Raw genomic sequence first — 11,801 nt, 5'->3', positions numbered from 1 at the left:
CATCTGACAACAGACATGTGGACCAGTTGCCAAGCCGTTGATTACATGTGCATCACTGCACACTGGGTCTCTTTTTCAGGGGTTAAAGCAAAGGTAACCGCAGGTGTTAACACGGACAAAGTTTATAAAGCTGCTCGGAAACATGCAACACTAGCCATGTTTGCCATGGAGAAAAATCATACAGGAGAAAACATTTTGCATGAGTTTAACACAAAGGTCTTTCAATGGCTGTCCCCAAGAAAACGCATGACTGGTTATGTTTCCACGGATAATGGCGCCAATGTAGTTAAGGCCATGGATAAGGGTAACTATTTCAGAGTGCCGTGTTTGGCGCACTGTATAAACCTGGTTGTTAAAAAATTCTTGAGTGAAGAAAGTCCAGTGTGCGAGTTACTGACCACCTGCCGAAGAATGTGCACACATTTCAACCATTCTTTTAAGGCCCGGAAGCAGCTGAGGTGCCTGCAACATGAACGTAAAGTGCCAGTGAAAGCACTCATCCAGGAGGTGGTAACACGTTGGAACTCAACCTTCTACATGCTTGAGCGTCTGTATGAGCAGTATGCGGTAGTCGATCAGTATTTCTTTACACTGGGTACACCTATGATTGACCTGAGGATACAGGTGGAGCAATGGCAGCTAGTTAAAAGCCTGACCGACATGCTTCGTCCTTTTGAGGTCTTCACGCGTGCAGTCAGCAGGGAGGACTGTAATTTGGGAAAAGCTATCCCATTGTTGCGCATGCTAGAGCACCAACTGAAGGCGGTGTCTTCTACGTTTCAAAAAGATGGAAAGCAAGAAGCATTTGAGTTGGCGGAGAAGTTATTACAGCGCCTACTTTGCGATGAACGTCTTCAAAAGATCCACACAGAACAGCATTACATTTCTGCTACTATTCTGGATCCATGGTACAAAAACGCAGTGGCAGGCAGAGTATTCTTTCCTTTTGATGACGCAGATGTTACAAAGTACAAACATTGGCTAGCTGTGTCAGCCAGTCGGTTTGAAAGAAAACTGCAGGAAATTGAAGGAAAAGGCAGTACATCAGCATCAGCAGGCCATCCGGAGTCAAAAAAATCCACTTCTGCATCTGTGGCTGTGGCAGAAGTGAGTGATTTTCCCTCTCAGCCGTTAACGACACCAGCAACCGTATCATCTGCACCAGACACAACAGTAACATTGTGTGAAGAAGAGGATTGGCTAACTCAGCTTGGATTTGCTTCTCAAAAGGTCCCAGAAAAAAGTAAGCAAAGTGGAGGAATCCTGGAGAACCTTGAGCCGATGGTGCAGAACTATCTGAATGACTCAACAGAGGTCTATGTTCATGAGTTCATGATGACCAATTGGCGTATTGGCATGGGAAAAGAGATGTGTGGCCAGAGATCACCAACCTGGCTATAAATTACTTGTCTTGCCCACTCGCAAGCGTGTCTTCTGAACGTGTTTTCAGTGCTGCTGGTGGCATTGTAACTTTCAAAAGGACCAGCCTCTCGCCCAAAAATGAGGAGAGGTTAACAATGATCAAGATGAATCAGCACCTCATACCACCAGATTACAAAATACGAGAATGCACGCAGGAAGAAGACGAGGAGGACACCAACTTAGATGAGGGAAGTTCTTCTTTGTTAACTGACCTACTCCCGTCTGAATTAGCAGAGTTTGAGGACGAGCTCTTCTTCCCTGACACCGTGCCCTGAAAATGAGTCAATGAATCACTAACTTTCTTTTTGCCCATATTCACTTTTATTCCTGTGTGTCTGTCTTTCTTTGTTTTGTAAAATCTATATAAAAAAACTTTAATCACCTAATCACAAAAACAAGCCCATCAGCAGAACTGTCTTCACTTATTTGCTTATTGATTTGAAGGTGCCGCAGTCTGCATTCCTCAGGTTCACAAGAACATGCTCCTCTATCCTCCTCCTCCAGACTCCTATTTCCCTCAAAGCAGATGGCTGGATTATGCCCAATGAAGAAAGACTCTGCACTTGTGGGGGTGTGCTACTTCTTTGCGGGTGAGTTGACGGGTCTGGGGAATTGCTGTGAAAGTCTAAAACCGGATAAAAGTGGTTTGGAGAAAATCGGAGCAGAAAAAGTTTTTGGGCTTTTGATCACTTGCCTGTCTTTGGGGTGCTGTTTGGGGGGCTTCCAGGTTTTTGTGAGTGGGTTTTGGGGCCTGGGAGCACTGCTGGCACAGTCTAATGTTGATTGCATTTGTTTTTCAGGAAATCCATGGTGGAAAAGGGGAGTTGGGGCCTAGCTGCACAGCGTATTTGGACTGAATTGAAGGTAGGCCCATTTTTGCTTTGTGCCTGTTCGGGGGTGTTCTGCTTTTTTGCGGGTGGCTGCAGGGGTCTGGGGGCATAGCTCGGAAGGTCTAAAATCGGAATCAAGTGTTTTGGACCAAATCCATGGTGAAAAAGTTCTTGCTTTTTTGCTCACTTGCCGGTCTTTGGGGTGCTGTTTGGGGGGCTTCCAGGTTTTTGTGGGTGGGTTTTGGGGTCTGGGAGCACTGCTGGCACAGTCTAATGTTGATTGCATTTGTTTTTCAGGAAATACATGGTCGAAAATGGGAGTTGTGGCCTAGCTGCACAGCGTATTTGAACTGAATTGAAGGTAGGCCCATTTTTGCTTTTTGCCTGTTTGGGGGTGTTCTGCTTTTTTGCGGGTGTCTGCGGGGTCTGGGGGCATAGCTCGGAAGGTCTAATATCGGAATCAAGTGTTTTGGACCAAATCCATGGTGAAAAAGTTTTTGCGTTTTTGCTCACTTGCCTGTCTTTGGGTGCTTCCAGGTTTTTGTGGGTGGGTTTTGGGGTCTGGGAGCATTTTTGCTTTTTGCCTGTTTGGGGTGTTCTGCTTTTTTGCGGGTGGCTGCAGGGGTCTGGAGGCATAGCTCAGAAGGTCTAATATCGGAATCAAGTGTTTTGGACCAAATCCATGGTGAAAAGGTTTTTGTGTTTTTGCTCACTTGCCTGTCTTTGGGGTGCTGTTTGGGGGGCTTCCAGGTTTTTGTGAGTGGGTTTTGGGGCCTGGGAGCACTGCTGGCACAGTCTAATGTTGATTGCATTTGTTTTTCAGGAAATCCATGGTGGAAAAGGGGAGTTAGGGCCTAGCTGCACAGCGTATTTGGACTGAATTGAAGGTAGGCCCATTTTTGCTTTTTGCCTGTTTGGGGGGGTCTGCTTTTTTGCAGGTGGCTGCAGGGGACTGGGAGCATAGATCAGAAGGTCTAATATTGGAATCAAGTGTTTTGGACCAAATCCATGGTGAAAAAGATTTTGCGTTTTTGCTCACTTGCCTGTCTTTGGGGTGCTGTTTGGGGGGCTTCCAGGTTTTTGTGGGTGGGTTTTGGGGTCTGGTGGAACTGCTGGCACATTCTAATGTTGATTGCATTTGTTTTACAGGAAATCCATGGTAGAAAAGGGGAGTTGGGGCCTAGCTGCAGAGCGCATTTGGACTGAAGTGTGGCTTTTAACGGGTTTTGCCTTTTGGCTTGTTGGGGGTGTTAAATTTGTTTTTGACAGTTCTGGGGCCATTGCCGGGAAGGTCTAATACCCGAAAGAAAGTGTTTTGGAGACAATCACTGGGAAAAAAGTTTTTACATTTTCTGAGATTTCGCTCACTCTATCGTTTTCGGGGGGCTGTTTGTGGGGGTTCCTGGTGTTTGTGGGGGGGTTTGCGAGTCTTGGAGAAATGCTGGGTATGGATACATTTGCTTGCTTGCAAGTGGTTTGAATACAATCCATGGTGGGTATGGGGGGGATTTGGGCCTACTTTACTTTCAAAGTACGTTTTGTCACCATTTTCTACTAGGCCTTGTTTTTGGAGATCTGATTGGGGGTCTTCTACATTTTTGAGACTGGGTTTAGTAAGAGTCTAGGAGCACTGCTGGGAAGGTCTAATTTTGTTCTAAAACACAGTTTACAGTACACGTAGCTTGAGGGGAAAGATCCGCTAAATTAATTCACCCATACTTATTTTTTCTTGAAAAGGAGACTCAGACAGAGTACGCACTTTTAAAAATATTGTACTGTCTATTAGGAAACTCAAAGTGTGACTTTTTGCACAACACAGCGTACATACCTTATATTTATTTGTCAGTGGTGTTCTAATATCACTTCCTGTTTTTCCATCAATAATTACAGGCCGGGTTTCAGCTTGTGCAATGGGAAAAATAGGATGAAGTCAGGCTTCACATTAGCGAGCCGCAATTCAGCATCAGCCAGGCAGTCAGTGGACAGGGTGTCTTCTGGTCACCAACATTGATGGACAGAGCCCCGGAATGCCAACCTTAATCACCATTTCCTGTGCAGCCAGCCCTGTGCCTAGCCCTATTTCCAAATACAAATTACAGGTAAGATAAGCGTTTGGGGGAGGTAGTATAATGGAGTATTAGGAGAGACGGGAGACTGTCGGTAGTACTAGTAAAGTCCTAGGACTATTGAGTTCACTTACTCTGTGACTGCTAGGGTAACTTCGCCTCGTTGCGCTACCAGCGGCTTGTGAAAAGGCAAAAACACCACGCGAACTAACACGCCGCAAAAAAACAAATCGCATATTCGCACGAATTCGCGGCTTCCAAATTCGATCTCGTGCAAATTCGCGCCCTGCGAATCCCGCAAAATTGCAGAAAAACGATTTTCACAAAACTGAAAGCACTCAGGTGCAAAAGTTCAAGCTCATCATTAGTAACCATTCCCTGTAGTGCTTCCTGAGGGGCCCCTCCAGAGTTCAGTTGCCTACTTGCAACTATTCTATGACCCTGCTCTGACCCTCACAGAAGGCTCAGAGAATAGCTACAAGTATGCCACAAAGGTCCTGTTAAAAAAAATTACACTGCAACAGAAAGCAATTACAGATAAGGAAGCAGGTGCCAGACTGGAAGTTCAAATTCAGTGACACATTAATCAACCCCTAATTCATTCATGTCAGTTGAGGCAGGGCAGGTGTGCTAACGAATTTTGCAAAACTGAAAGCACTTAGCAGGTGCAAAAGTTCAAGCTCATCATTAATCAGGAAGCACTTACAGCTAAGGAAGCAGGTGCCAGCTCAAATTCAGTGACACATTAATCAGCCCCAAATTAATTAATGTCAGTTGAGGCAGGGCAGGTGTGCTTTTCTCCCCATAATCTACAGTGATGAACCAGAGGGTGGCAGTGATGTACCAGAGGGTGGCATGGGTGAACAAGTGGGTGGCAGTGGTGAAACAGAGGGTGCTGTGATGAACCAGACGTAGAAACAACATGGTCGCGACCGTTGCGACCCGACAAGTAAGTTCGCGTTTGCAAACTGGTAAAAAACCCTCGCGAACTGGCAGAAACCCTTGCGAACACAAAAAAAAAAGAAAAAATCCACAAATTCGCGAAAGTTCGCAGATTTTGCGGATTGCGAATTTGTGAATACGCAAATTCGCGAATTCGCAAAATTCGCCCATGCTTGTTTTACTTCTCTGTGCAGTGCATTATTAAACCCGCTCAAACCCAGAGTTGGCCACAGCTGCATATGTGTTATGTCTAGACCGTGCGCTGATCAACTCGAACAACAAGCACTGTGTTGAAAAACCTTGAAGGCCTCTGCACTCACTGTACAGACATAGATTATCACGCAAACCTTGTTATTCTTGCGTCAAGCAAAATATGCAACTAGGCGAAAAGCTGTAATAACATAATGTGCTGTGTGCAGAGGCAGCAGAAAAGGAAAATGGCGTTTAAACTTGTAAAAAGCTCATGCTAACTTAACACAGTGCGAAGGTATAATTACAAACACGTGACACCGTATAGACCAGCTATCCTAGGGGTAGCATGGACAGAGCAGTCTTAGGCAATACCTCTAGAGGGCGTGTAAAGCCAGCTGTTTTACCATATGTAACCCCTTGAATACCAAATGAAAGGACACCACACAGAATATATATAAAATATATATGTATTTATTCACTAACACACTCCCCTGAACTCTTTATGAGGACAGAGGCAAAAGCACATAACAAGTTACACTTAGAAATACTTTAAATAGCACAATTTACAGTTAGGCCCAAGGGGCGCGTAAAACCATATACTAAGTAAGTAGTATAAGAACCACGACTTGTGAAAGGAGAAGGCCTAAGGCCTAGGGAATCGCTGGGGCTACACTATCTGACCCTTAAGTTAGTAGTAGGAGGCCCAAAGGCGGCACGTGCAGAGTCGGAACACTCAGGCGGGAGTCAATAGAAAGTCTATGGGAACTTAAAAGGTAAGTAATTATAGTTTTAGGACACTTCCGGTTTAGATAGGAGGAAACTACAAGCAAATCTGGATACTAGCATAGTCAATCCCTACAGGAGCACCGAAGTACTCGCTTTACCTCACCCACGGGCTGCGGGTGCATAGGTGTCAAAGTGTGTTGGGTTTCGCCGTTGATTCCAATGGAGCCGTGAAGAAAGATGCTGCAGGCGACCAGGAGGAAGATGTCCTGGTGGATCCAAGGGTGGATCCAAGTTGAAGAAGGACCTGAAAGCAGAGGGGACAGAGTCTAGGTCACTAGCCAGTGACCGGGTGGAACCAGGAAGGAACCAGACGTCGTCGAGGAGTATTCAGGTGCTGTCGTGAAGCTTGCCTCTGCAGCAACGCGGACCAAGAGGCGTCGAGCACGACCAGGTGCTGGAGAGGAGCTGTCCCATGAAGGTTCTCGCAGAAGGAGGGGTAGACTTCAAGATCTGAGCCAACAAGCCTACGCAAAGGCAACCCATGCAGGATACACAAAAGGCTTCTGGTGCAGACCAGGAGTGTCTGAGGTACTTCACCTTTTCAGGGAAGCAAGTGCCAGTCTGGAGCAACCAGACCAGCAATGGATTTCTTAAAGTAATCGTCGTCACAGGGCTACTAGCCAACTGGCCCGTTACCGGGACAACGCGTCGAGTAGAACACAAGCAGAAGGGCCCCACGCAGAGCACTTGGAGTGTGGAGGGCTGATCTTCGGTGCAGGTGGTGCTCAGTGTCGGGGTGTCTCAGTCCCCAGTGCACAGCTTCGAGGATGCCTCAGGAACTGCGCTGGTAGCAAGAAGGACTTTTCAAGATGTCCTGTCCACGAGGACCAACGCCGTCCACGGTGCTCAGCTGTGCTGGAGTCGTGCAGTGGGGTCAGAGGGCTCAGGGAGTCAGGATCTTGTCAGGCACTGCACTCGGGTTCCGGCGGGAACGGGGGCAAAGCAAGCCATCGAGTTGATGGATGGTGCCTGGTTGCCCAGGGTGGTCACTCCTTGGCCACAAGGGAGATTCTTCAGTCTTCAGCTCAGGTGACTGTCAAAGGGTCCAGAGTTTTGTCTTCAGTTCGATTCCAGGATTAATCTAAAGTCTCCTGGGTCAGCTCCTATCTTTATACAACTAAAGTGGGCTGGTTTACCTACTAGGTCCCTCCTATGGGTGGGACCAGGAAAAGGGGTGGTTACACCCCTTTCCTTTGTCCAGTTTCACGCCAGAGCTGGGGCAGGGGTGCCCCAGCAACCGGTTTGAACTGGGGTATGCATGGAGCAGCTAGAGTGCTCCAGGCAGTGTCTGTTTCTTTTCAACTCTCCCTGTCCTAATACACAAACTTCTGTCTGGGGCGGTGCTCGCACCTCTCCAGGCAGGAAACCTATTGTCCTGGCCTCCCTAGCTGGAAGGACTCCCAGCAGCAGGAGGTCAGACTTGTGTCTGGGGCAGCAGCGTCCATTTTGTAACGCTGGGGCTCTGGTTAACTTTAACCGTGAAAGTCAGAACTAACATGTCTTCTCCCTCTAGAAGGGTGGAATGCTACCCCCGTCGCCAGAATTGGCAAGGGGGTAGTATTCCAAAGTGTATGACACCTTACACGACATCTTTCGATAAAGCTAAACCAAAGTTAGCATTAACCGCGAGGATTATAATGCACTTAAGAGTATATGGTATGGCAATATCATAGAACAGCTATAAGGAAATAGTTCCGAATGCTGCAGACAGGCTCAGCTCATGCTAGAGCACCATCTCACATATAACCAAGCACTCTGCCTTCAGGATTGCTAAGGCCTGCCATAGGAGTGACTTCTAGGTTACTATGTGTCTATATATATGTAGGTATAGGAATACTACACCTAAGCAAGGGGTGATTACTCGACCTTTCCAGCTGAGTGATCAGCCAGTTGTGTCTATTTGGGTGGCCAGCCAGGGGTGGCATCATACATGCTGCAGCCCCTGGTAGGCCTTGGTTGCACCTATGACCTGAGTACTTAGGGTACACTATACAGGGACTCATAAGGGGAACCAATATCCAATTGTGTATGTACCTAACGTACAAGGTGTCCATTTTAAGGAGAGAGCCGATAGCCTGGGGCCCTGAATAGCAGGATCCCAGGCCAACTAAGTCGAAAACCAGCTAAACACTAGGCAAAAAGTTGGCGGTAACCATAGTCAGATATCCACCTTCCTACAGTGTGTTTTCTTATGGCGCTTGTAACCATCTCTACCTCTGAATCTTTTCTGACATTTAGAGCACTGATAATTTTATACACCAGTGTGGATTCTCACATGTTCAGTGAGATGAGATTTTTGGCTGAAACATTTTTGGCATTCGGAGCACTGATAAGGTTTTTCCCCAGTGTGAAATCTCACATGTGCAGTTAGAAGTGATTTTAGTTTGAAATCTTTTGGGCATTCAGAGCACTGATAAGGTTTTTCCCCAGTGTGGGTTCTTATGTGCCGTGTGAGACTACTTTTTTCACTGAAACATTTCAGGCATTCAGAGCACTGATTAGGTTTTTCCCCAGTGTGGATTCTTATATGCTGAGTGAGATGGCTTTTATGGATGAAACATTTGTGGCATTCAGAGCACTGATAAGGGTTCTCCCCAGTGTGAAATCTCACATGTGCAGTTAGAAGTGATTTTAGTTTGAAATCTTTTGGGCATTCAGAGCACTGATAAGGTTTTTCCCCAGTGTGGGTTCTTATGTGCTGTGTGAGACTACTTTTTTCCCTGAAACATTTCTGGCATTCAGAGCACTGATAAGGTTTTTCCCCAGTGTGGGTTCTTATGTGCTGAGTCAGACAGCTTTTTTCACTGAAACATTTGTCACATTCAGTGCACCGATAACGTTTTACCCAAGTGTGGGTCCTTGTATGTTTAGTGAGTCTCATTTTGTCACTGAAACTTCTCTGGCATTGAGAGCACTGATAAGGTTTTTCCCCAGTGTGGAATCTCACATGTACAGTTAGAAGTGATTTACGGTTGAAACGTTTTGGGCATTCAGAGCACTGATAAGGGTTTTCCCCAGTGTGGATTCTTATGTGCTTTGTGAGACTACTTTTTAAACTGAAACATTTCTGGCATTCAGAGCACTGATAAGATTTTTCCCCAGTGTGGGTTCTTATATGCCCTGTGAGATAGCATTTTGCTTTGAAACATTTCTGGCATTCAGAGCACTGATAAGGTTTCTCCAAAGAATGGGTCTTTGCATGATGAGAAAGACTTTGTTTGTAACAAAACCTTTTCTGGCATTCGGAGCACTGATAAGGTTTTTCCCCAGTGTGGGTTCTTATATGCACTGTGAGATAGCGTTTGTCATTGAAACATTTCTGGCATTCCGTGCACTGATATGGTTTCTCTCCAGTGTGGGTTATTGTATGCCGAGTGAGACTGTCTTTGTTATTGAAACACTTCTGGCATTCTGTGCACTGATGAGGTTTTTCCCCAGTGTGGGTTCTTGTATGCTGAGTCAGAGTTCTTTCATTACCAAAACATTTCTGGCATTCAGAGCACTGATAAAGTTTTTCCTTAGTCTTAGAGTGGTAGCTTGTATGCCGAGTGAGACTGCTTTTGTCTTTGAAACATTTCTGACAATCCGGGCACTGATAAAGTTTGTCCACAGAGTGGGTTATTGCATGTCGAGATAGACTCCGTTTGTTACAAAAACTTTTCTGGCATTCAGAGCACTGATAAGGGTTTTCCCCAGAGTGGATTCTCATATGTTCAGTGAGATGAGATTTTTGGCTGAAACATTTTTGGCATTCGAAGCACTGATAAGGTTTTTCCCCAAGGTGGCTTCTTATATGCTGAGTGAGATTGCCTTTTTGGTTGAAACATTTGTGGCATTCAGAGCACTGATAAGGTTTTTCCCCAGTGTGGGTTCTTATATGCACTGTGAGATAGCGTTTTTCATTGAAACATTTCTGGCATTCCGTGCACTGATATGGTTTCTCTCCAGTGTGGGTTATTGTATGCCGAGTGAGACTGTTTTTGTTAATGAAACATTTCTGGCATTCTGTGCACTGATGAGGTTTTTCCCCAGTGTGGGTTCTTGTATGCTGAGTCAGAGTTCTTTGATTACCGAAACATTTCTGGCATTCAGAGCACTGATAAAGTTTTTCCTTAGTCTTAGAGTGGTAGCTTGTATGCCGAGTGAGACTGCTTTTGTCTTTGAAACATTTCTGACAATCCGGGCACTGATAAAGTTTGTCCACAGAGTGGGTTATTGCATGTCGAGATAGACTCAGTTTGTTACAAAAACTTTTCTGGCATTCAGAGCACTGATAAGGGTTTTCCCCAGAGTGGATTCTCATATGTTCAGTGAGATGAGATTTTTGGCTGAAACATTTTTGGCATTCGGAGCACTGATAAGCTTTTTCCCCAAGGTGGCTTCTTATATGCTGAGTGAGATTGCCTTTTTTGCTGAAACATTTGTGGCATTCAGAGCACTGATGAGGTTTCTCCCCAGTGTGGGTTCTTATATGCTGAGTGAGACTGCTTTTTTCAATGAAACATTTGTCACATTCAGTGCACCGATAACGTTTTACCCAAGTGTGGGTCCTTTTATGTTTAGTGAGTCCCATTTTGTCACTGAAACATCTCTGGCATTCAGAACACTGATAAAGTTTTTCCTTAGTCTTAGAGTGGTAGCTTGTATGCCGAGAGAGACTGCTTTTGTCTTTGAAACATTTCTGACAATCCGGGCACTGATAAAGTTTGTCCACAGAGTGGGTTATTGCATGTCGAGATAGACTCCGTTTGTTACAAAAACTTTTCTGGCATTCAGAGCACTGATAAGGGTTTTCCCCAGAGTGGATTCTCATATGTTCAGTGAGATGAGATTTTTGGTTGTAACGTTTTGGGCATTCAGCGCACTGATAAGGTTTTTCCACAGAGTGGGTTAATGCATGTCGATATAGACTCGCTTTGATACTAAACCTTTTCTGGCATTCAGAGCACTGATAAGGTTTTTCCCCAGTGTGGATTCTCATATGCTCAGTGAGATAAGATTTACGCCTGAAACTTTTTTGGCATATTTTACACGGAGAGTGTTTTCCCCCAGTGTGGATTCTCATATGCTCAGTGAGATAAGATTTACGCCTGAAACTTTTTTGGCATACTTTGCACTGAAAGTGGTTTTCCCCTGTGTGCATTCTGTCAAATTCTGTGAGATAAGATTTATGGCTGTATCTTTTTGGGCACAGGTAACTTTTTTCCCCAACTTCGGTGATTTTGCCTCGATTTTAGGGTCGTGCTTGTTTAGATAATGTTCAGCACTTATCTCTAAAAGAAATTCTGTATAATCTTCTCAACCCTTGAATTGAGCAAAAAATGTTGGGAAACAGTCCTGTTGAAATTGTTCTAGCAGATAATAGTCTTTAGGTAATAGCCTCTCTGGCAGCAACTTAATTTGTGACTGAACTTTTTCTCAAATCTATTTGTATAGGTTCTTAGCAATGCAGTAATAAGGTGTTAGTCTGATATTTAATGATTAAACTGATAAGTACCTTTTTGCACTAATGTAATGGCAGTAACTGAGGGCGTTTGAACATGCAGAGTACTATTGTGGATCA

General features: G+C 45.1%; 1 protein-coding gene across 1 annotated transcript; it reads right to left on the bottom strand.

Moving 5' to 3' along the window:
* Nucleotides 1–5,967: 5,967 nt before the first annotated feature.
* Nucleotides 5,968–11,381, bottom strand: LOC147737040 (uncharacterized). Its single transcript, XM_086959805.1, has one exon. It carries the CDS (start codon nucleotides 11,379–11,381, stop codon nucleotides 8,490–8,492), a length of 2,892 nt encoding a protein of 963 aa, XP_086815931.1. The 3' UTR covers nucleotides 5,968–8,489.
* Between the last annotated feature and the right edge of the window lie 420 nt (nucleotides 11,382–11,801).

The sequence above is a fragment of the Lissotriton vulgaris genome, chromosome 1_1 (assembly GCF_964263255.1).
Source record: "Lissotriton vulgaris chromosome 1_1, aLisVul1.2, whole genome shotgun sequence".
NCBI lineage: Eukaryota > Metazoa > Chordata > Amphibia > Caudata > Salamandridae > Lissotriton > Lissotriton vulgaris.
Note: the sequence above shows the minus strand (reverse complement) of the source record. Positions and strands in the feature narration are given on the sequence as shown.

Coding starts and splice junctions, on each gene's coding strand:
- LOC147737040 (XM_086959805.1), bottom strand. CDS start 11,381: ATGCACACAGGGGAAAACCACTTTCAGTGCAAAGTATGCCAAAAAAGT.